This window comes from Brassica oleracea, chromosome C7 (assembly GCF_000695525.1).
Source record: "Brassica oleracea var. oleracea cultivar TO1000 chromosome C7, BOL, whole genome shotgun sequence".
Classification (NCBI taxonomy): Eukaryota; Viridiplantae; Streptophyta; class Magnoliopsida; order Brassicales; family Brassicaceae; genus Brassica; species Brassica oleracea.
This window is the reverse complement of record NC_027754.1, coordinates 23413175-23438833: the sequence shown is the minus strand read 5'-3', so window position 1 is coordinate 23438833 and position 25659 is coordinate 23413175. Positions and strand designations below refer to the sequence as shown.

The 25659-nt window shown below is 32.9% G+C and overlaps 3 protein-coding genes across 4 annotated transcripts in view; 1 reads left to right on the top strand and 2 right to left on the bottom strand.

The window, feature by feature from the left end:
* LOC106302891 overlaps positions 1-1996 on the top strand; it is a 7028-nt gene extending 5032 nt beyond the window's left edge. The window contains 4 exon segments of the mRNA XM_013739294.1: positions 1198-1251; positions 1369-1458; positions 1461-1515; positions 1617-1996. Coding sequence (XP_013594748.1) covers positions 1198-1251; positions 1369-1458; positions 1461-1515; positions 1617-1996 — 579 coding nt within the window.
* A 5873-nt stretch (positions 1997-7869) lies between these two features.
* On the bottom strand, positions 7870-15279 carry LOC106306219. Of its 2 annotated transcripts, none has more exons than XM_013742754.1 (15): positions 15038-15279; positions 13815-14312; positions 13505-13745; positions 12743-13038; positions 12083-12265; positions 11172-11930; positions 10960-11057; positions 10803-10862; positions 10630-10718; positions 9733-10191; positions 9568-9642; positions 9341-9411; positions 9201-9258; positions 8878-9094; positions 7870-8792 (listed from the first exon to the last, which is right to left on the bottom strand). In XM_013742754.1, the coding sequence occupies exons 2-15, from the start codon at positions 14213-14215 to the stop codon at positions 8197-8199; spliced, it is 3603 nt and encodes a 1200-aa protein (XP_013598208.1). In that variant the 5' UTR covers positions 14216-14312; positions 15038-15279; the 3' UTR covers positions 7870-8196. The 2 variants fall into 2 exon arrangements, with proteins under 2 accessions (XP_013598208.1, XP_013598209.1); XM_013742755.1 differs by having other exon boundaries at positions 10803-10853.
* Positions 15280-18683: 3404 nt separating this feature from the next.
* Positions 18684-25412, bottom strand: LOC106304656 (U-box domain-containing protein 34-like). Its single transcript, XM_013741055.1, has 9 exons — positions 25306-25412; positions 25096-25211; positions 24896-25017; positions 21259-21372; positions 20876-21105; positions 20691-20792; positions 20151-20582; positions 19272-20021; positions 18684-19186 (listed from the first exon to the last, which is right to left on the bottom strand). The coding sequence occupies exons 1-9, from the start codon at positions 25384-25386 to the stop codon at positions 18977-18979; spliced, it is 2157 nt and encodes a 718-aa protein (XP_013596509.1). The 5' UTR covers positions 25387-25412; the 3' UTR covers positions 18684-18976.
* Positions 25413-25659: the final 247 nt, after the last annotated feature.

The following is a 25659-nucleotide window of genomic DNA, read 5'->3' as shown; positions in this document are numbered from 1 at the left end:
TTTTTTTTTTTTTTGCTAAAAGGTAAATATCATTACGAAATGAACTTTGAAGTTTACAAAATGTTAAAATAAACTGTAGACCTCTATGCTTGATTACACGGCAAAAAAGTTAAAAACATGTAATCAAGAAGACAATCGAGCCTGAAACCGTTATGCCTTGGAGCGAACAGGATAACAAGGATCGATAGAAACTTAAGAGTCGGGTGAAAAGGACCTAAACAATGTAGGCAGATGGGGAGACCGAGAACCAGAGATCAAGGGATACACTGCTGGCTGGAAGTTGTTTCATCTGATTGCCTGAACCAATACCTTCTTCTGAGACACAGAGACAAGCCCACTCAAGGACCGCCCTCTAAGTCCGGGCTGGGCAAACACTGAACCCAAAATCTGGTACAGACAGGACAACTCAAAACCACAGGAGCTTAATAGCACTCAACTAACCTAACCGCTCGTCCTCTAACCGGTTAATGGAAGGGGCAACATCACCACTTCCTGGGTCTTACTCCCTCCTCCAGCCGCAAGGTGCTTACCCTGATCTCGAAGAGCTCAAAAACACCACTCCCATGCTCGTTTAAACCTGCAGATCAAACCCATTCTCCCAAGAAACGCCAATCAACTGCAAAGGGGGGGGGGGGAAGAGGAGCTAACAAGAGCATCGACTCAATAGCCAGAACGTCTAGATCAACCCGAAAGGAGAATCATCTCATCAATCGAGATCTGAGGTCCCGAGACCTCATCTCAGACGCAGCAAACCCCAATTTACCTTTGAATCGATGATGGCAAGAGGCGACGTTTAGGAACCTCGCCGTCGAGGTGATTTTGATGTTGGGAGAGGAGTCACCTTCACCAGTGGAAAGAAGATTCGTGTTCTTGACCCAGTCGCAGAGAGCCTAGGCACGAACCCCCGGACTCGTAACATCACTGTGGACAGAGCCACAAAACGTGTACGACAGCACCAGAGATTGAGACACATCACCAACGGACCACGACGGAGAGGAAGGTGGACTTGACGGGAGCATCGTGAGCCCTCTCGCAACGCCTAGAGGCGCCGGAGAGGCAAGGCGGAGGCTGAGGTGAGAACGAAAGAAGTTAGAGCTTGGGAGAGAATTTGGGGGCGCGTTAGGTGGACGCGCCAAAAATACAATATCAAAACCCATATATATATTTATTTTTCGCTCTTCTATTATTATTAATTAGGTGTTCCCGCGATTTTATGGTGATGACAAGCCTCGATTTTTTATTTATTGGACTGTGAGTTAATTTCTATAAAGTTGTTATGCTTTTTCTTTTCTGTTCTTGCTTTTGGATTCAACTTTTTATTTTTGGTTGAGATTTGTAAGTACATATAATTTGGTTCTTGTGAATCAGGCTGATGAATACAAAAAGACAGGCTGCTACGATCTTAGATGTCCAGGTTTTGTGCATGTCAACAGAGATTTTGCTATAGGTGCACCTATGCCTCAACAGTTTCCGTCATGGGTGGTCGACAAGCATCATTTCTCACAACTATATGGAAGGATAATATAACCACCACGCTAATATTCAACATATAGCTTTATAAAAACATACATTCTTATGATATTTACAAATTGATTATGGTTGTGTTATATTACTATAGGATCCCCGCACAGGGAACTGGTGGTTGAGATTGGGTTACTATCAGATTCTCGGGTACTGGCCTTCCTCATTATTCAGTAATTTAAAGAATGGTGCTTCAGAAATTCACTGGGGAGGTGAAATAACAAACTACAAGGAGGATTCACAACACACATCAACGAATATGGGGAGTGGTCGTTTCGCATATGAGGGGTATAAAAAGGCTAGTTATTTCATGAATCTTGAGATAGAAGAAGACGGCTTTACGAAACCTCCTGAAAGTCTTACTCCCTTTGTGACGAATCAGAATTGTTACAATGTAATCCGAAATCCTTTCCATCCTCAATTGGGGGCTTCCTTTTATTATGGTGGTCCCGGTCAAAATGCTATGTGTAAATGATTTCATATATATATATATATTAATCCTGGAGCATTACTACATGTTTTCGTAGCTACGTGTCATCATAAAAATGATTTTTAAAATTTTTAGAAAAATAAGTTGGTCCATATACACATATACAGTAGAACCTCTATAAATTAATATTCGATAAATTAATAATCTCTATTAATTAATAAATTTTACTGGCCCCAGCTTGGACCGGTTAAATTTTAACACAAACAAATCGATAAAATAATAAGATAATAAGATAATAACAATTTAAAATATTCTATGTAGATATATGGTCCCATTAAAACTATAAATTAATAATTTATATGTATATATATTTTATATAAGTAAGAACCTATATTATTATATTATTTGTTTCATATTCACAATGAAATTATCTTTATATTTTCTTAACATTTAATATATCTTTGATGAAATTTAGTAATATTATATCTAAAACCACATTTAAATTCTATGCAATATATTATATACACCAAATAACATAATAAAATTATTATAAATGTCAAATTTCAAAAATAAAATAGCAATTAATTTCTATACACTTAAATAAAATATTTTTCTTATCTTAGAATAAATATATATTTAAATAAAAAAATCTAAATAAGGAAAATTTTGTAAATTAATATCACTTTAAATTAATAAAGTTTCAAAGTTCCCACATTATTAATTTATAGAGGTTCTAGTGTACTATGATTTTTATTAAACTATCTATCACATTAATTAGTAGTGTACAAAAGAATATTTTTTATTTCCTTATATAAAAGCTACGAAATTACCTAATATGATTAACATATATATGACAATTAATGATTATGAATAATACATATTTGATAACAATTTCCGTACCCTCTCTCTTTATTTATTTATTTATTATATATTATTAAAAGAAATTAAACAATTACATTAAGCATAAAATAAAATAAAAAAAATTAGATTTTTTACTTATATATTATATTTTGAATTTTTAAAAATGACTATAAATTACTAAAAATGGTAAAATTCCTACATTGAATATTTTATGATTAATGGTTTATATATTTTTTGTTCAAGCAAGATACAAATGAACATATATCGTAGGGGTTATCGTAGGTGTAGGCTTTCGGATACCCGTTCGGATTCGTATCGGGTATTTAGGATTTTCAGGTATTTCAATATAAAGGTATAGAAACCGTTCGGGTATTTCTACACTTTGGTTCGGGTCCGGGTTCAGATAGTTTGGGTCGGGTTCGAATATTTAAATTTTGAAGAAAAAATAAATAAATGATTCATTGTTTAATTTTTTATTTAAAATATACTTCTAACGTAACTGGTTTTCTAATTTTAAATGATTAAACTATTAATAGGTTTGAAGATAAAACTTTAAAAATTGAAAGACACTAATTTAATTGTTGTTTTGAAATTTTAGATGAAACTTTTGTTAATACAAGAAACAAGAGCTTGATATGTATTTTAAGTGAGTAGCAAATGATTTTGTCCATATATGTATATTATTCCATGTTCGAAAACGCGGTCGCCTAGACGAGTTTTCGCCCGGTTAAATGGTGATCGGAGGGTCCGTGGCGAGGAGGTCATAATCGGTGAAACTAAGCGGTGAAAAAAAAAACATGAAAAGCGATATTTGTAGTGCGAAATCATTGTTTATGCAATAGATCTACTATATTTGGATAAAATCAACAAGAATTAATTTAAAACACGTTGAAATCGTGAGAGAAAAAAATGTTAAACCCAAGTCTGCAAGTCGCATGGATGAGGTTGAAGACGAGGGTATAATCGTATTTTTGCATTCATTTAATAAAAATCTCGAAAATAGTGAGAGAAAAAGTGCTAAATCCAAGTCTGCAAGTCGCATGGATAAGGTTGAAGACGAGGGTATAATCGTATTTTTGCATTCATTTAATGAAAATCTTGAAAATAGTAAAACAAACGCTGCTCCAGGTTCAAACATTTCACCTGCGAGTTATAAACATTAGGCGTAAACCACCAGGCTACGTAATTTCGTTGTTATAACTTCACATATTTAATATATATCATTTACAGATATATATATATATAATCTCCGCTTAAATACCGATTAGTTGATTCGGCGCTAGGCCCGGATCGACCGCACGCGTTACGCCTAACGCAATTTCGAACAATTGATATTATCTAATTTTGAGCAATGTGCACCATTAATATAAACATTTTCAATAAAATGATAGAAGTAAACTAGATATATAAGGTTAAGTATATTTATATTTGGTTATCGTCGAATATTCATTTGGGTTCGGATATTACCCGTTTGAGTTCAGATATCCAATCTCTCCGAATTCAATAACCGTTCGGGTATTTTGCTACTTCGGTTCAAATTTTTGGATTGCATTCAGATACGGGTTCATGTATCGGATAAAATGCTCAGCTCTAATAAATCGTATGAATATGAAGTCTCATTAATAGATATTCATATTATATATAAAGATATATTAATATCATTTGAAATAAATTATATAGTATATAAAAATATGTTAATTTCAAAATTTACAGTGAAAATTATTGAGATCTTAATATTTTAATTTTAAAATTTGTATTGAAAATCTCACATTAAAAGTTTTGTGATTAATGGTTTAAATTTTTGTTACATCAAAACACAAATGTTAAAAAATCATATGAGTAGCAAGTGTCAATACTAGATATTTATATTAAAATATACTATGTATCTATGTCAATATCAGTAAAGTTTAATTTATACTATATAAAGTAAATAAAATGATTTTTTTTATTTATTTACCAAAAACGTGATTGTAAATTAACAAAATGTATTGGTTTTGATTTATGTGTTTACTCTAATTTATATACTTTTATGCATACAAATTATTTTTTTAAATAGGTGGTTTCTAATATTTTATTTGATCCTAACAATCCCAGAAACACACTTCTTCAAATCGAAGTCATTTTTAATTTGGAGGCACTATATATATTATTTCATTCAGATTAGAAAATTTAGTCTTGATTTTTATTCTTAAAAAGCTTTTAATGAAATATCATGACAAGATTCCAATAACCAGAATTATTAGTTAGAGAGAGAACAGAGAGAGAGGTAGAGAGAGAGAGAGAGTCAGTAGAAACCCTAGCCGCCGCGTTTCTCCGGCGGCGTTGTCGCTGTGTCGTCGCCGGAGAGTCACCCTTTACCTTCTTTTTTTCTCTTTTTCCTTTTGCCTTCGTTAACGTCCCTTCCCCTCAGCGAGATGCGTGTGAACTCTGGCTTCTTCGGCTTTTCAGATCTCAGATCTGGCCGTGTAGTGCGGTTTCCGAGCTTTTGGAGTCACAGCGAGTTGAGTCAGGAAGGTGTCGTTGTCGGAGGTCGGCTTTTAGGGTTGGATTTTGGATGAAGCTATTTTCCCCTTGTCGCTCCGTGTATTCCGTAGATGTCTAATCTGTGTCGTCGTCGCTCTCCTCCGAGCTTTATTGTTCTTTTGCAGGTGTTAGTGGATGAGCTCTGGTTGGTTTCGGCATCTGAACCCGTCTTTTCTTCATTCCGGAAGAACTGAAACTCATGCTCTTGGAGATGTTGTTTCGCTCTGTTCCGGCGGCTCGGTTTTGGAGTCAAGACTAGGAACTCGTGATGGAAGGTCTTGTGTGGCAGTTTACGCACCAGTTTGGTGGGGAACCCGTTTCTGTGTTTGAAAAGAAATCTGCAACTAAGGTATCTTCTCATTTTGTGGTTTTTTTTGCTTGGAATCCATATAATAAGGCTGGGTTACGACTGATATCTGGACGGGACTTGAAGGTGAAGTATGCGCCTTGGCGTTGAGTTGGTATGATCCAAGTTCTGAATGTCAATTAAGTGGTGATCTCCAGCAAGGTCTTAGTTTGGAATTCATCTGTTAAGTCTAGTTTTCAGTTTTAGTCAATGCCCGTGTAATTAGTGGTTTAAGGGACAGTTGATCTTCATCATTTTGGTAAAGTGAATTTGTTTCCATGGTGGTCAAAGTGATAGGTAGTTAGATGAGGCAATGTAGGATCCAAATAAGTGATCTTAGATGATGCTACATCTACTTCCATATATCACATTGTGGTTAAAGCCTCTTGAGGCATTGTGGTCACAATTGTTTGTATCAAAACATTTAACATTTGGCTAATAATAAGTTGATTTGAGTTAAAAAAAAAAAAGATTCCAATAACCTCTTTTTGAGTTTGTTTGAAGAATAGGAGATTTGATCATTCGTCCAATATTTGGTTATCCTTAATACCCTATCTAGCTATTATAATTGTAAGAATGAGAGATTTGAACTATTTATTATGAGTTTTCTGGTTTATCATATAATAAATCAAACAGTTCTTAGTTTATACATAGTTTACATATGTTAGAATGGTAAAATATTATATATTTTTATCTGTATACTCTTATGTAACTAAACCTCAAAAGCGTGGACTAATAAAATAAGTAATTTGTTTTGTTGTTCTAGAGTTAGATGATTTTTATATCGAATTGATGAATATATACTAAACATACATTTATATTTCGAGTCAGCACTTATATTCTATAACAACATGATATATTAGATTTGAACACTAGCCTGTTAATAGAGTTTGCCGATGATTTTCTTCAAAATTTTGATTCTTAGATATGTATCTGGAGCGAAACTAATTTTTACAGATGTCCATTTTTTTTTTTAAAAAAAATTGACATTTATGTAATTCATCGAATTCATAGAAGAAGTTAAAAAATAACTAAATTAATATCAATGAAACAAAAACGAGAACGGAATCACAATTTTATAGAGGCAGAAAATGAAATCACTTATGGAGAGTCAATAGTAAACAAATCGAGAGCAGAAAACCTAATTTCCTTTCGTCATTATACACTCGATGTTTCCTATTTGGTTTTGGTGATTTGTGTTAGCCGCAAAACTTATTTTTGTTTAGTGCATATGAAATCTTAAAAATAATTAAAATAAGTTGTGATACGTTAACTCTTCTACAACGATAATATATCTAAGAGACCAATATTTTTATTCGTCATTTTACAATCAATAAAGATTGTAGTATTGTAAAATGTTAAAACCATTTAATAAACAAATATTATTATATGGAAGTCTTAAGAATAATTAAAATAAGTTGTAATACGTTAACTCTTCTACAACGATAATATATCTAAGAGACCAATATTTTTATTCGTCATTTTACAATCAATAAAGATTGTAGTATTGTAAAATGTTAAAACCATTTAATGAACAAATACTATTATATGTGCGGGGTTGTCATCTAGTCTACATATATACGTGATGGTGCAATAAGTTTAAAAGATAATTTAAATCTTAAAACCAACAAGGCCAAAAATCATCATGAAAAAGTGTAGTATAGATTAATAAAGGAGTATTGTAGTTGATTTGAAAACAAACAACATATTTTGTGTTATATATACTAGTTTTTATCTATGCACTAGAGTTTGATCCGTGTGTCCACGCAATGGTAGAGGTAGAAACAAAATTCAATGTGTTAAAATCTTATATGTATAAATTATTAGAGATTTCATAATAAACAAGGGGGTCTAACCCTTAAAAATGAACCAATTATTCAATATATACCAAAGTTATAGGCTTATATTAAACTATATTTAAAAATTGATAGAGGTCAACTGAGAAGGACGCACAGTGACCCTGAAACAGTTTTATTCGAGAAGACTTACAGTGAGTGTTGTTAGAATATGTTCCAGTTTTAAATCAGGCCCTTTACATACACAACTGATGGTAGAAACTAAAGAGCATACACCGTAAACTTGTAAATGGAAGGATAAACTGAATTTTATTAAGAAGCACAAAATCTATGTACATATAAGGTAATAGTTCTGAGGTTATGAAAACTACGAAAAAAAAAGATCAAAGAAGAAGAAAACGACCCTCCATTTATATTTGTATATATCATTACAACATCACTCCTGCCACGAAAGCTTTTTACAGCCTGAAGCTTCAACTACAATCATCCATCAAGATAGTTTCACCCGAGATATATAGAAAGACAAAAAGAAGCCCTAAGAAGAAGTAAAGAATCTATATATGACCTAATTTTTCTGGAGCTAACATCCCAATAACCCATTCTCCAGCCTTCAAGGAAGCAAAACTTTTTCTTTTACCTTTATTGCCCTTTCTTTTGTTGTTAACTAGTATAACCAACCAAGACTATACATATATAAAGATAAGAGGGGGTAAGTAACCTCATAACTTTATATTCAGCCCTGAGAGATCATCCATTGGTACTCCAAGCTCCATAATATCAAAATCTTCGTCATCATCCATGTTAAACCAGGAGCTAATGTCACCTGGTTGCGCATCAAACTCCGGACCTCCTAAGTTATCTGGTATTTGCAGCTGAGAGAAGTCGAATATGGGCTCTGTAACCTCCTCCAAATTATCATGCTCGCCGTTTGCTTCAGGTAATGGTGCCTTGGGTTGCTCCGGGGTCCTAACAGATGAAGATATCTGATTTGCTTTCTGCTTCGGTTTTCTTTCACCCTTGTCGTTGGACAGGGAAGGAGGCCGCCCTATCTTATTGGTCCCGCTTCTAGATGAAGCATGCCCTTTCCCATCTCTGTCCCTTTCACTTCTCTTTCCCTTTGTGCTGCTCGAGAGTTGTGCCCCAATACCAACATCATCAAGCAGCAGCTCTCTCTTCTTGACCCTATTGGACCATGATGTGTCTTCTCTTCTTGTCGTTTGCTCTAGTGCAGCATCAGAACAATTGGCATAGTTGTTCTCTAAGTCCTGCCCAATGCGTGCCAACGAAGATGAGCTTGGCTGTGAGCCAATGGGTGCTGTCGGGGAAAAGGCATAGGAATACAAATAAGCCGAGCGGATATGTATTTTTGAAAGAAATTTGTTTTAGGAAACAGATCGTACATGAAGTCGACGGATTATCATCCTCAAGAGTATCTTCAGCCGCTGACAACCTGGCAATGAACATATCCTTAATTTCAGGCTCACTGAAGCAGCTTTTGCCTGTCTCTTCGAACTGACGGCATCTTTCAAGCGTCCTTTTAACAAAAGCCGATGCAGCCTGCTTTGATATCTTGTTAGTTGAATTCTTTCCAACAACGGTGTGATGACGCCGACTTGCCTGTAAAAAGAAACGAGAGACGGAGTTACCAACCAAGAACCTTGGAGTTTTAAGCAGATAAGTGAATATGAAGAAGATTAGCCTATTTAGAGACAGTCAGTTTTACCTTGCTTTTTTCATATGCCATCTCGATGAGTTTATCATAACCAAGCTGATCTAACTCCCTATGTAAAGTAACGAAATACATATCATAATCCAGATCCACAAAAAATGTGCACAAAAAGCGGAGTGAGAGAAGATGCATACCTCTCTTGAATTTCTTTCATCTCTATGGCAGATTTTAATAGCCTATCCACCATCTCTTTCTTCTTAGAACCCTGAAAGGATAACATAGAGACCATCAAAATATGTTTTTTTTTTCTGTGAAGAAAACATGGGACATGCACATATTGCTTTTTTGTCCATTTTTTACAAGGGTTGCTTAAGAAACGTCAGAATCCACAATAAATCAAAATATTTGATGAGAAAGAGACCTCCTTGCAGATGGCCTCCTCCAACTTTTTTATTTCGTCAACGATCCCTTCATCCTCCACATTTGAGATACTCGGCTGTAAGAAACACACAAGAAACTTCAGCAAAAAAAAAGTAGATAGCAGTAACAAGTTTCTCAATAACTAAGAGGGTGCTAGACTGTATACCATTGGTTCTAAGGATATTCCAATAGACTGAGCTTCCAGATAAATCTTTTCATCTATCCCCAATTTATCATACGGAATGTCTGAGAAGTCAATGGGTGAATGATCTAGAATTTTGCCACTGCAGTGGTAGTAGGCCGAGTTAATTAAACCACTGAACAGAATTGCAGACCCACCATCTTCTGATTCATAGTCATCATTGTTTCGAAATCCATTATCATTCAGAACACTGAATTCTGAGTCTTCATCAAGATCATGCATTGCCCCAAATCCATCAACATGTACATCTTCATTTATACTCATCGAGTCCTCAGAAATCAAAGCTGATAGCAATCTATGGTAAAGTGGAGAAGCCTTGGAATCGACACTGCTAGTTGCAAGTTCCTCAGGATATAAATCACGGCTATCAAAGTCAGAGGATGTCAGCACGGGTGAGGGGGGACCCATGGAGAAGAGTTCTCTCTGAAAATCGAGAAAATGCAGTACATTATTGACTATCTAAAATGTGCTTCTGTAACGCCAAATTATTGATATCTATCAAATCACGTATTTTTTAACAAATCTAACAGACACTTGACGCCATTTTTTTCTTATTTGGAATTTTACTGTTTCCTTAGCCTTTACATAGAGAAGTGCAGCTAAATACGTAGCGAGCAACACATGGTGTAAATATTACTACTCATTTCTAAATATATAAATCCGAACCCTAATTCCCTTATAGCACATTACCCAACTAGATTTGAGCCAAAAAAGAAACCAACTACACTATTACAGTATTGCTTCAGGATGTCAGGTGTGAATAGTTATGACCCAATAAAGATATGTTTGTCAAATCCATAACTATGAGATCTGAGACAAATCCATAACTATGAGATCTGAGAATGAAGTAAGAAGTTCCACCTCGTGTTTCATGAAATTGATATGATCATCAGATATAAAGCAAAAGTAGCGCTCCAATTGCTTCCAGAAAGAGTTGGGAAAGTTCTGAGCTGCAACGATGACAAGAGACAATTCAGTCTAGAAACAAAAATTGAGTATACAGCCTAAAAGTCAATGAGGAAACAGTATCTTACCAAAATTTACTGCTGAGTTAACAGCCGCTTGTAGCTCCTCATGGCCATCATCTGAACCAGCTAAGAAACGTAATAAATCCACAAAATAAAGGAAAAAAAAAAACAAATATATATTCAGACAAAAGAGTAAATTCTTTTTACACTGAACTTATTTTACCTTGAAAATCTAGTGGTGAAGCATTTGTTGCCGTAGCTCTCTGGCGTTCGCAAGTCTTGCGACCAGATAGTTTCCTAGTGGGTGGACGACCCAATTTACTGCAAAGAATTCACGGATAAATCTATGAGATAAACAACATGGAATCCAAGAAAATTTCAAACACATAAAAAAAGAAAATTAGATACTACGTGTAAAATAAGAATGGCCCCTACCTTTCACTCTTGTCCAAGATAGTTCTTGCACTGCGCAGCTGTTTCGCTGTTCCAACATTCTTAAGTTTCTCTACTCCCATTGGGTTGAGTGACCTTGTGGAAGAAAAGCCACGGCCCGTCCTTCCTTGCCTTCTCACACCATCCCCAGTCTCTTCACCAGAAGCAGGCTTGCTACCTTTTCTTGATTGCAAACCAAGGAAGGATGCTCTCGGAATATTCTGTGCAGCTTTCCCATCAACCTCATCAGACTGTTTCCCCTTGTCTTTAGACTTGATCTCAGGGGGACCAGATTCTTCACTTTCTGACAAAGCTGCTGTGGAGAAGCTGTTTTCACCTTTCAGTCTCAATTGAGGAGAAGCAGCTGGGGAGCGTTTATGAAATCCAAACCCATTTTCACTACAGCCACCATCTGAAATACTATCTGAGTAGGCTTCATCCCGATTAGAAACAATCGGCACTAAATTCGTCCTTCTTGCTGTACGGGATATCTTTTGTGGTCTTTGACTGGCCCATTGAGTGACAGGTGGTGACGACGACCGATTTGATGTCATGCGCTTCCGATGTGTAAGCGGGGTTGACAATTGTGGAGACTTATTTGTACAGCCAGAGATATCCCACTCACTTGGGGATGGAGTGTTGTGGAGTCTTGGAGACAGTTTCGGAGGTAACCCTGATCCCGATCTAGGTCCACGAACTGAAGCATTTGGTTTTGTATTTGAAATCAGACTTGAGGAATTGAACTCATCGTGAATATTGGACCTTCAAAAAATACAACAGAGTAATAAGTACACAGAACAATGATCAGAAAAAACATCAGGAAGATGATATGGTAAATTGAAATCTTATAATCAAGGTGCGTGTGATTGATAAAAGAAAAGATTTAAAATGTGTGATATGTGTAAAACACATACTTGTTGACAGCCCTTTGATTCACCCTTTCCTTATCCGAACCAATGGAGCGTTCTCTCTTCTCAATGTACAAAGAATTATGATCAGGATCGAGCCCTGGCCGTGGGGAATGCCCAGCCAAGCTCGTCTGCTGAGCGAGGTTATCAGATCTACCATATCCAGAAGTTCCATTAGCAGCCGCTTGCCTACACAAATATAAAACAGGAGACTTTAAAATGTAGAATAACCATTAAAGTAAACAGAATCCAGCTGCTCGACAGGAGGTGAGAAAATAAAGAAGTAAAACACAACAAAGTTATCAACTAGATCAAGTGGAAGGATCCCAGTATAATTTAAACCCTTGAATCCATAATCTGCCCCACTTCAATAAATTAGATAATCATCTGAATCACGGTCATTTCTAATCAATCCAGCACATAGTTCTATTAGTTCATCAGATATAATCATGCAGCTAAAGAGAGAGTGAAAAGCAATTAATAGAAATTCATGACATTAGCACTTATGCTTATTTTCCTAATAAATAATGTATGCAAGCTAAGTACATCTAAGCAAAGTAACTCTGAGAACATGGCAACAATCAACAAAAGAGAATAGTAAGTATCAACATTGGACAATGTATCTGAAAACTGCACCAAAAAGCTATGGTATGCAACAGGTCATACCTTGACATGTTCGAGTCACCATTCAATCTCGTCCGGGAGTCACACATTGGCTTCCGTTGTGTGCCCTGCCTCAAATCTTGATAACCATCAACCACTTTATTTGAAGCCAGGTTAGGATTAAAGTCCGTTTTAATACAGGAGCGTTTTTTCTTCATCTTTGACTTTTCCCAACCATCAATACCAGCTGAAGTTCGATCTTCACCCTGAACTGCATTATGATTTGCCGGCCGCATTATTTCCTTATCTCTGTCTACAACAGCCGACTGTCGAACAATAGAATTGCTTCGAACATCCATCTGCACCACAAAATAAAGAGATTAAAGGTTTTTGAGAAGCAATTATGACGGACTCGTTATAAAAACCTAAATTTAGAAAATAACATCAAATGCAAAAATTTTACACATTTCTATCAAATTTAAAACAGTTAGTTTCATTGTATCAAACATATTCAGGTCATAACATTACAGTACTAATGAATATAAAAATACAACTGCTATAACATGGCATTCCTTTATCTAACACTTAAATTTTCATGCAATTAGACATAAATGAAAATGACTACTTTTGGTAGCAAATTGATTCAAGTAACGAAGTTTCTATACTTTATCCAAAACTACAATTGGTGACCAGTGCCCATTTTTCACCAATAACTTGTTCAAAAATCCACCTTCCCAGTGCAATAAAAAATCAACTAAAACACTCGGTATAGGTATTATTCATTAAAGGAAGTTTTGTTAAGAAAAAAAGAGAGTCAGGAATTACCACGGAAGTACGTGTTCGCTTATTTGGAACGCCAGTTCTAGGCCGTTCATCCAACTTCTGCGGGTCAAGCTCAAAACCACCAGCCAGGGTCTGACCTTGAATGCCCATTTTACCTAGGCCTGATCCTGATACCAACCGTTCACCAGAATAGCCTCCTGGTCGAGACCTCTTCTTTGTAGGCACACTTGGGAAAAACTTGTTAAATACAGAAGAAGCTTCGTTGAAAATTTTTACGCGCTCCCTGTGACAAAAAGAGTACATGAGACAAAAGAATACTTCAAACATAACTAACTTGTGTTAGTTAAACTACCTGGCCTTGACATTATTTTCGCGCAGACCAGCCTTTAGTCTTTTGATCTCTTCTGGTATAGGAGATGGAATTAACTTCCCTTTCAGAGCTACACTAGGAGACTCATCTCCATGTATTCCAAGAGCAAGATTAGCATGCCGCTTAAAGTCACCTTGACGAATAGACTTGTGATCCGCGGCAACCACCTTAGGATCAAAACGCAAACACTGAAAGAAATTTGTTACATCGGTTTGTGCTATTGGTGAAGTGCCCCTCAACATGCTTGGATGAGATGTTGGGACAGGATGTTCCATGGACTCACGAAAGCTACTTGATCTTTCCATCTGTGCAGCAAAGTTCGATCTGTATGGAGGCCTATCTAGCGCAGCGGAAGAATAATCAAACTTCCCAGGTGCTGACATTCCCTCAGCCCTCGAAAGTCTTTATGTTTTATTTATGACAAGCCGTAGCATATAAATGCTAATTATTCAGCTCTCGGATATTGTATTTAGCGCGCACCTGCAATGTGACAAATGGAGCAAAAACATCAGTCAACGCCACAAGCCTTTGCCATGAGAATGGTATATGTATCGTTACTTGAAAGACGAAAAAAATTCCAGCAGGTTTCATGTAGCAAGAAAATAATCAAGGGTGTCAAGTGAATCATTTGATTACCACAGTCCAACTCTTCAAAAGGCCATACGTAGAAGAAAAAAAAAAAAAAATCTAGACCCTAAATACAAACACAGGTAGAATCTATGTGTAAGTTTCAGATGGATTTGATTTCTTCAAGCAGTCATTGCATACGTGTTAATACTTCCTAAGCATGTATTCATTAAGAACTTAAGCCAGAAACTGCAAGAGCCATGCTCATATCCATAACAAAATAGCAAAAACCCATCTTATCCTAAATACTGAAAAGAACACATTAATTGATCAAATCATCAATTTTAGCACAATGGCAAGCTTTAAGTAGAAATTTGAAACTGATCAAACATAAAGATTGATGATTTTCAACATAATAACACTTCAATTACCACAAAATCCCCGAAAAAATCATAATTGAACCAAGAATCAACGAACTAAAACAGTCCCTGGATACTTTTGATTAGAAGCCCTAACCTGAATCAATTATAAGAATTTGAACTAAAAGCAATCTTCAATAACCAACAGTAATTCACCAGAAATCAAAACCCTAGAATCCGGATTGAAGTTCAAAGACTGAAGAACCGAATCACCCGTACCTCGAATCAGAGAAAGCGAAGATTAGATCGTTCCGTAAAGAGCTCGAAAATCGAAATCAAGTAACGTTGGAGCAACGGCCATGAGAGGAGGAGGAGGACGAGAGATCGAAGGCTTCGTTTTCGTTGTTGTGCTTTTGATCGGCGATGAAACGCGAAATTACGTATTTACCCATCGTATAACCCCTGAGGTAAACCAATACATCCGCCTTCTAAGGTGAAAATGTAAGGGTAGATTGGTAAAATTTGACTCCGATCAAAGATATGTGCCTCTCTGGCAGATTTTACTGTTAACAGATTATTCTTATGAATACATTGTTGTGTGTTTGATAGAGAAGAGAACTAATCTAGGGATTCGATTTATACTGTTTATTTACCAAGAGTTGCAAGTCCTTTTAGTCAGTGAACTTATAGAGTAAGTTATTCATTAGATTATTTGAATATATTTAGGGGGGCTGCATATTATAAAGATGTCTATTTATGATTGATTTGAGTACTTCTATAGATGAGAAGTGTCTGTTATTCAAGATCTTTCAGATTTTTAAAAGAAGCAATGAAAAATATAGCCTTCTTCAAAAATACAAGCAATGAAATATATAACCAAACTAGATTAAGATCCGCGTCTTGCGCGGAATTAATAAACATTATATATATAAATTATTTTATATATTATATGTTCTTACATATTATGAAATAATAAATATATATTGAATAATTAAAAGTCAGTAATTATTATATATATAATTAAATTGGTGCGAACGTATAAATCAATTTTATTAATGCAAACAATTTTTTTACAAATTTGATAGGATATGTAATTAAATTTAAATGATATTAACATACATAGTATATTTTTAATATTAATGTCTATTAAATGATGTTTTCTACTCATATCTTTAATAGCAAAAATTTTAAATTACTGATAACAAAATTTTCATTGTGGGATTAATAATTTTAGTAATTTATAACTTATAAAAATTTATCAATGTTAGTTCAAAACTTTTATCAAAAAAAAATTATTCAAAGTAAATTTTAAAATTAAAATATTTATTTATTCAATATGGTTTATAGTTTAATTTAGAATGATATATATACATATATATTTTAAATCTTAATGATTAATTAAATTAGAATTTTATTTATATGATTTTTTAATCATTTGTATTTTGTCATAACAAAAACTTTAAACCATGGATCGCAAAATTTGAATGTGAGACTTTAACAGTTTTAGTAATTTATAGTTGTTTTTTTAAATTCAAAATATAACATGTACAGAAAAATCTAAATTTTTATAATATGGTTATTGTGATTTTTTTAATTATTTTAATAGTTTAAAATTAAACAAATTTGATAGAAGATACATTATTTTTTTTTAGATCTTTATTATTCAAAATCATTAATTGTCATATATACTTTAGCCACATTAGACAATTCCGTAATCTTTATTTAAGGAAATAATAAATGACATTAATAATGAATTTATGGTTAGTTTAATAAAAAGCTTATTATATAATTAGATGGACCAAGATATTTCTCTAATAATTTTAAGAATCATCTTAGTGATGACACGTGGCTACAAAAAGAAGTTGTAATGTTTCAGAAATAATATATAGGGGATGTAAATAATATTTAGTATATATATAAATATTTTTTTGGTAGATTGATTAAGGTAATTTGATCCATAATTGTTGAGAAAAAAATTAGTAAAATTACAAGATTTTTTTAGTGATACGTGTTGAAATGAACATTTGGGATTTGAATAGATTTTGTATCTGTAAAGTAATGAAGATAACACATAGGTGATAACTGTGTGTAGGTTTTAAATGTTTTAATGTGTCAAAACATAATCTAACCATCAGATACCATTATAGCTGTTAGATGGAGGGCTGAACATTGGTTGCCCATGTCCAAATATAAATAGGTCTAATTTGGTGACACCTATTTGTCCAAGCGGATTATAAATGGACAAGAATCACATGATCAATGGGTAATGAGCGTTAATGGATTTGGACTATGTGGACATGGACAGTCCAATGGTCACAAAAAGCTAATGTTTCTAAAATCTGAGTTTTTCCGCCAAAACCGCAAAATCGGGTTTTTCCGCCAAAACCGCAAAATCGAATTTTTCCGCTAAATCCGCAAAAATCGAGCTTTTCCGTTAAAACCTCAAAATCGAGGTTTCTCGCCAAAATTGGAAAATCTGGTTTTTTTTGCTAAAACCGAAAAAATCGATTTTCCCCGCCACATCCGCAAAATTGACTTTTTCCGCCAAAACCGCAAAATTTAAACTTTTCTTATACGGTCTATTATGGATTCCATGGCAATCCATTTAAACACGGGTGTTAGTGGGTCTGGTCCTTAATGGACATGGTTCTTAATGGACATGGTCATTTTCTGACCGCAAACAATAAATGGACAAATAGATATATGGGCTAATGGACGTGGGTTAACCCTGTTTACGGCTCTACACACCATTCACAGTAGATATCACTCAATGGAACAGCTTCAAGAGGGAGGGATAACAAGTCTAGCAAACAATAATATTACGTTCAAAAAAAAAAACCTTGATTCGGATAGTAAATAAAATTTTGTGTAAATTTGTAAAAAAAAAATAGAAAAACTGATTTTACAATTTTAGGAGTTGTATTTAATCTAGAAATTGAATTGATTTGATTTTTAATAATTTTAAGTGAACTGAAAATTTACTATGATTTTTGTTAAATCATCTAAGAATCTAAAATTATGAGCTTTGATTTTTTTTTTAAACTTCACCGGAATATTCTAAAATGATTAGAATAATCTTAAAATTCACAACTAAACATACTCTTAATAATAATGGATTTCAAAGGAGTTTATCAAATAACAAGTTCAATAACACTAGATTTTTTTTAAAAGAAATTTTATATTTGAATAAAAATGTTTGAACATGTTTGTTTTAGTATTAAAATTTTATATTTGTATTAAAAATGTCATTTTGTCAGAAGTCCCCAGTTCAAATTTGATAAGGAATGACACAATCTCTAGTTTTCTTATCATTTCTTCCTTATCAAATTTGAAATGAATTGATACATTTATTAATTAGAGTATAACGATATCTACAAATAAAAACAGAAAAGATGGTGATCAAGTAGCAGATAATTTTTAGACAAAACGAATAGCTGTAAAGTTGAAAAAAAAAAGCAGATTTTTGGACGTTGTAACAATAACGAAGTAAACAATGGCGGGAATCAACGGCAGCAAATTCTATGGAGTAGAAATATATCCAGTTTAATGCTACATTCATCTTAATGAGACCCGGAAAAGTTTAGACCAACCTGTGAACATAATTATGTTTATGTATCGATTCAATAGCCAAAACACTTTGTGTAATGCGCCACGGTCTCAGTCAAAGTCTCTTTCCCTCATAAGTCATAAGCAAAGTCCTTACATCACCACAAAACAAAATACTCCATGATCAAGCTTCACAATACAGTCATTAGCAACTCTGCTAGCAAGTTCCTGTTAGCTCTAACAAGATCAACCTATTTCGAAAGATCAACCAATACATATAAAACAAAGAGTAAAATGAAATCATTGTAAGACTCACTTGTCCTCTACTAAGCATTTCTGACTACTTTAGCTTCTTCATCGTATAAATGTTGCCTGTCTTTTTCTCACGGCATAGCCTTACCTAAGAAAGATACCACATTTACAAAATAACTTAACTGCTACAACTATATGCATACAGGTCTGATTTCATACAGTAACCAGAAAACTTACAGCAATTTTCTACTGTATTTTTGATTTTTATTAGTTTACAAAAGATAAACCAAACCGCATAACCCCTTCTTTTTTTTGTCCACCACATAAAACTTCACACCACCATATAGTTACATGCATATACGGCAAAAAAATATTACAACTCCGAATGAAAACGTTGTAGAAAAAATCCACAATAACGAATCAACATGATGTATTAAAGGCATTAGAAAACCGGACTCTAGATTTCCAATCACGAATCGCAGACCGGAGTGTATTGTTCGGTGTCAGCTTGAAGTGGTCGAGCTTTTGTCGAGTCACTGGTGAAACATTGTGTTTCTCAAACCAGGCTAAGATCGCTTTCTTCTCGTACGTGAATCCATCAGCTGCAATCTCTGGTTCCTCCATTAGCTCCTGTTTTTCAAAAGATAAAGAATGAAAACTGGTTATGAATTTTGGTTGTTAAAATCATACACGAAACGGGTAAGCTTTTACTCACTCGTAAGATAGGACAAAAGTAATGACTTGGTGCACGCACGTTGCATTGTTCTTTCTTTATTTTTGAGTTTGCAGTTTCTACAAGCCGTTTCAAAACCGGTATAACCTCTTCTTTAAGATCCGGTCTATCTCGGCACCGAAACTCCGCACACTTTAAACCGATCCGTGCCAATTCCTCGGTTTGTGCCAAAGGCCACTCCGTAACAGACTTATCTAGCATTTCGGTTAATGTTCCTTTCTTTACCGCGTTTTCAACCGCGTGCACAAGCCCGTTGGGCCTACGAGCGGTCAACAACTGAAGAATGATTATCCCAAATGCGTAGAGATCTGATTTTAGTCTAATCGTTCCGGTTCGATGGTACTCCGGATCAATGTAATGCAACGTACCAGCAAGAACCGAGTGCCGATACATCGTGACATTATCTGGTGCAACATCCGTAACCAGTTTGGCTAAACCCACATCTGCGATTTTGCTCACGTAGTTTCGGTTTAACAAGATGTTTCCTGGTTTTAGGTCACGGTGAACAATTGGATCTGGTTTAGAGCTGTGTAAGAAGGCTAAACCGCAAGCTACCTCGAAAATTACCCTAAACCGGATAAACCAAGGCAGAGGCGGTTTAATTTTTTGGTGGAATATATATTCCTCGAGGCTTCCATTTTCCAAATACTCGTAAACCAGACAACCATTCTCCGGACAAGCTCCGAGCAGAAGAACCACGTGTGGGTGTCGAAGCTGGCTAAGAACCTCAACCTACAGAGTAATAATACCAAACCGAAAATAAATCAAATTGGATCAAACCAAAAACTTAACCGAGGCCCATCATTAAACATGATTTTTTATATCCGATAAAAAATACAGTTATGTTTTTATTTTAGCTACCTCTTTCAAGAACTCTTGTTTCTTCTCCGGCCTATCAAGTCTGACAACCTTAACAGCAACCGGAGTACTATCAAGGCTACAGTGATAAACTGTTCCGTATCCTCCTTCCCCGATCACTTTCTCCGGGGAGAATCCTTCGGTGGCTGTGATAATCTCTTCGATTGTGTATTTCCTGTATCGTTGATCATCGGTTCCTAAAAGCTGATCGATCACTTTCTTCTTCTCCAAGTAAGTCCTTAAAGAGTTTACTTGTGCGATTTGTCGCTGACAAAACTCCTTCGCAAGCAACGCTTTTGCCGCTTCCACCTCTTTAGCAGCCTTCATGTACCGCTCTTTCTCCAGCGCAGCGATTTTTTTCTGAAATTCTTCTTTCTCCACAGCACTGTTAACTCTTCTAGCGTCTTCTGAACATTCCAACGCTAGCACATGAACCTAGCAGAAACCCCAAAAGAAACACTTTACTTGAGGAACAAGCAAGCAAAATGATTCACCATTTCAAAAATAAGTAGGTTTGGACTGACATCATATTCATATATGTACCTTGTTTTTGGTGGAGGTAAGCTCTTCATAAGTTTGTTTATATTTAAGAACCGTATTTTCTAACTCTTTCTTCAAACGCTTGACCTCTGCTTCAATGTCAACCTATCAAACAAACACCAAATTCTTCAAACTCTCTCTCTTCCTTCTTACTAGTCTCTATCACTGAACCAAATATGACACTTTACCTTCTTAGCTTTTTTAGATGTTGCAGGTGGTTCTTCCACGATGTTCTCAAGATTCGATTTGGGTTGGTTTGTTTGATCAAAACACGAGTAATTTAGTTTTGGAATATCTGATGCTCCACGCCGTCTTACAATCTCTGAAACTCTTGCACTAGAATCACTAGGTGTTTTGAGTTGGCTATAATCTGTTGATCTCAGCTCTTTAGCCGATACTGACCTCCTCGTGCCTGCCTCTTTAACACCCAAAAGAAAAAGTAAAATATCAGCTTTCAAAGTGTGAACTCTAATTGGTTAATGCATAGGTTCGTTGCCACTTTCAAGGCCGACTTTAACCACATCACATTTTATATCATATGGATCTCCAATGGATATTTTATATAATTTACCTATGGTTTCCCGATGATCAGACAACGGTTGAGACTGTACAATGTGGAAGCTAGCTGCCCCGTCTTTCAGATAACCGCGGGCGGAAGCACCTGCTTGCGGTCTTGTCGACGGCCCTGAATAATCATCAGTTAAAGAAAAGTTTCGTTGCAATTTCTATTTTTGAAATACAGCATATTGACTAAAATAAAGAAATACACTCAAATTTAGAATATAAATATTTAATCTTTTTAAAAGAAATACATATGGAAATTTGGGATCCAATTGGGATTTTCTTGAGGGATATTGGTAAGGAATTGAAATGTTTTATATCTAATTATTATTTATAAAATAATTTTAGGTTGAGGTATTGAACCTAGACATTTGATTGAATTTGAAGGAACTAAATTTTCCATTAATTCTAGTGTTATTCAATTAAGTAATTCATCAATTTTTATAAAATTTGTGTTACTGGATTAATAATTTGTAAACCATTCTTATAAAATACATAGTGCTATAAAATTTAGTATTTTAATTCTATTAATTATTTATTTTTTGTGTATTTTGTGGTATGGGTATTTAAAATGAACTAGATCTCGATCCGCGCAACCACACGAGTTTTTGTTTTCATTTATTTTTATATAAACATTTTGTTTTCAATTCTAAATTGGTATATATTATAATATATATGTGTCTATCAATTTTTAAAACATAATAAGTTTACTGTATATTTTTTCATTGAATATATTGTTCCAAACTTTCACATGTATTTGTATCTTCTTCTATATATATATTTTCGGATTATTATTTCATTATTAAAATCGTAACTATATATATAAAGATTAGTAAAATATTGTTTTATTGTTATATTCAAAGATATTGTAACATTTCACAAATTTTAGAAAGTTTTTAAAAAATTAAACTTTTCGCTTCATAGATTTATATTATCGAGTAAATAATTAAACATTTAGTTTTTGTTTAATTTTTTAAATAAACTATATAGTTTGAAATTTGTTTTTATTGGTTTAAGCTAGTAAAGATTATTCATTGTTAGATAAATATAATTTTTGTTATTTAAAATATTTTAAAAGTTAACATCGACAAATATTTAAATATTTAGCATATAGAAGTATAGTATTACAACATTAAATTATATCTATTTAATTAATAGTATCTATAAATCCAATAGATCATCTATCGTTTAAATCCAATTATTGATAGCCCAATAAAAATTTTTGGTAGGCCCAAAATTTAAATGATTAGATTAGATATAAAATGTAATATGACTTTCTAGGAATAGATCCATTAAGTCAATTTTTTAAAAAATCACACATGAATCAAAGTTGTGACTTCTGTTTTAATATATAAGATTTAGTGGAAAGTTTACTAAGAACCAATTTTGTATGTTTCAGATTAGGATTTGAAGATAATTCTTTATATTGTTATCTATCAGATATGTACGAAAGATTTGGAATGTAATTTCAATTATAACTTTAAAAAGTATATTATTTATTTGACGGATGACAAAAATATAATTTGTTGAAGTCCATGTTGCAATGGATAGATGAACCTCTTTTTCTCCCAAATTTATTCGTAAATGACTCATGATAATAATTCTCTTATTTTAACTTTTAGATTCATATACATTGTTATCTCTTCATTTTTCCACAGTGATATAAAAATGATCGAGTTTTAGCTATTTTTTTGTTCATCACATTTTTGCTAGAAAAGTTTTTATTTGACTGTTTATTTAAATGTTTATTTATATGATATATAAATTATTAGGTTTTCATTAATTCAATTATTCAAAATTTTATTTGGATTTTAGTATACAGAGATAAAAAAAATCATTGAATTTAGGAATTGGGTTCCATCAAATTTTTTTACACATTCCATTAAAATCTAAAACATAAGAATTAGAAAATTTCATTAAAATCTTCATCAAAACTTTGAAATGCTTCAAAGTTTATTATTTATCCTTTAAAATGAATTCTTTGAAAATCAATTAAATTCTATAATCTAATACCATTTTCTTAGTGCGTTAAGTATTACTATATTTTGACAGTTTTTTTCAAAGATCGAGTTTATTTTGTTTACAAAATTATATTTAATAGAATGATAATTGCATTCATAATTTCTGTATTTTAAGTTTTATTTAATTATATTTAATTTTTATACATTATTTATCTAAATTATTGGTAATCAAAGCTTTGAGTTTTAATAAAAAATTATAATCTCTATTGTATATAGATTTTCTTAATTTTTTTTTTTTTAAATTAGATGAAATAATTTCTCAGAAATGCCATTTTTAGTTTTATTACTTGTGTATAAGTTTAGTTTTTTCAGTCACAAATTTTTGAAATAAAGAGAAACGTATTATAGTATATATTGCAAAAAAATAATATTTATATTATTTTATTTACTAAACCTTACTATAACGCAATGTCATAGTTAAAAATAATTTAAATAAAGTCATCAAGGTAAATTAATATATGTATTGTATTGATTTACAATATTTTTTTACGGAATATTATATGTTTAAATAAATTTTTATATAAATATAACTATATAATATCAAATATTCAAAATATAATGATTTGTTTATTGTTTCGTCACACATTTTTAGTTTATTTTAACAATTACAACAGAAACAGAATAATACAACTTATAAGGTGTCTCGTATTGGTCAAATTTCATTTTTATAATTTTTATTATAAAATAGTGAATGTGTTTGTTAAAATTTTCTTGTATTTTATTAGTATGCTGTATGATTAATGAAATAACATTTAAATTTTATTTTCGTAAAGTATCAACTGTAACTTGTTCCACTATGCTAAAATAATATAAATATTAGTTAATTACATATTTTATTTTACCAAGAAAATATATGAATCTAATTTTATAAATTATTAAAATTTTATTTTATAGATTATAATTAATTATTATTATGTATTTTATTTTTACTTTTACAATATTTTATTAAATTAAAGTATATTGTAAAATATAGGGATTTTTACTTTGTTTGTATAGTTTAGTTTAATTTTATACTTTAAAATGAATTTATAGATTGAGTTTTCAGTTATATTTACTATTAAATTTAATATTTATTATGCTATAAATTTATATATACAATATTATAGATTTTAGACTGTGTATATAAGTCGAAATTAAATTAATATTAATGCATGATGATTATCTAATAATAGTTACGAATTAGTTAATTTTTAGAAATTTGTATATTTTTAATATTTTCAAAAATCTGTATATTTATATTTTCAAAATGATATAGTAAAAATTTAATTAGAAAAAGATTTATTAATACCTTTTTGCTATTTTATTTTAAGTATTTTAATATTTAGTTCAATTAATCAAATAATTAAGTTATTATGAGACATATTAATTTACATAGTTAATATAAAGGTATAAATTTGATAATATCGGTAGACCAAAGTTAGTTTGAAATTGTGTTTTTGTTTTAACAGTATTGATTGATTTTGTGACTGCTTCTCTTTTTTTTCTTTTTTCTTTTTTTTTGTGCACTTGCGACTGTTTCTCTTGATTTCTGTTTTTATGATAATTTTGTTTTTTGTTTTTTGTGTTATTAAAGATAATCGTCTATAAAAATAGATATGTACAAATATATATATATTTTGTTTTTACCTGCGTTGATTAATGGATCCATTGATTTTGTAGTGATCTTGTCTTTGCACACAATGTATACTTCACATGTTTCTGGAGCGTATCTTAAGACAGTCAACGGTACTCCAGGACCTTTTGTTATCCTAAACAAGATCAACCGACCGGTTAGTGTAAATAATCGTGTTATTTAAGGAAAACTAAACCACACCGTTGTAATGTACCTTGTAAATATGTTTGGCGTGAATGATCCCATAACCAAACTGTTAACTCCTGATTCGAAGATGAAGCGCAGAAGCGCCTTTGCAGGATCATCATACTCTAGCAACCGAGTTTCAACCTGAAATTGAGGGTTTATAATTCAGGGAATTTACAGTTTGACCCTAATACTTTTAATGGTTTTAAATGTGTGCTGAAAATAAAAGTGAACGAACCTTCGTACTACTACTCTTGCACATTTTCAAGAAGGGAACAAAGACTGATTCAAATTCTTGTTTCACTTCTCTCACATACATTTCCACCAATCTCTCTTCCACTTCCTTCAGCGGCAATCTCTCTCCGGCTGCAACAACCAGCATTCTCATGAACATTAATTGGAACATGATTCTATTACCATGTTATAAAATCATGCATGTTACATAAAAAATGCTTTTTTTTTGGAAAATTTTAATAGCAAATCATAACTGTATATAATTATATAAAATTTGTTGAAAGACAAATCGTTTGACTGAATGCAGAACATCTTTTTTTTTTTTTTGTCACAGGTACAACATCTTTTTAATCTTGAA

Excerpts from the sequence above, each read along its gene's own strand:
- LOC106304656 (XM_013741055.1), bottom strand. The coding sequence starts at position 25,386 with ATGTATGTGAGAGAAGTGAAACAAGAATTTGAATCAGTCTTTGTTCCC. Across the intron at positions 21,373-24,895 it reads GGATCCATTAATCAACGCAG|GGCCGTCGACAAGACCGCAA; the intron begins GTAAAAACAAAA and ends ATGATTATTCAG. Across the intron at positions 20,793-20,875 it reads CATCTAAAAAAGCTAAGAAG|GTTGACATTGAAGCAGAGGT; the intron begins GTAAAGTGTCAT and ends TTTGTTTGATAG.
- LOC106306219 (XM_013742754.1), bottom strand. The coding sequence starts at position 14,215 with ATGTCAGCACCTGGGAAGTTTGATTATTCTTCCGCTGCGCTAGATAGG. Across the intron at positions 10,192-10,629 it reads TCAATTTCATGAAACACGAG|AGAGAACTCTTCTCCATGGG; the intron begins GTGGAACTTCTT and ends CTCGATTTTCAG. Across the intron at positions 9,643-9,732 it reads GAATATCCTTAGAACCAATG|CCGAGTATCTCAAATGTGGA; the intron begins GTATACAGTCTA and ends TGTTTCTTACAG.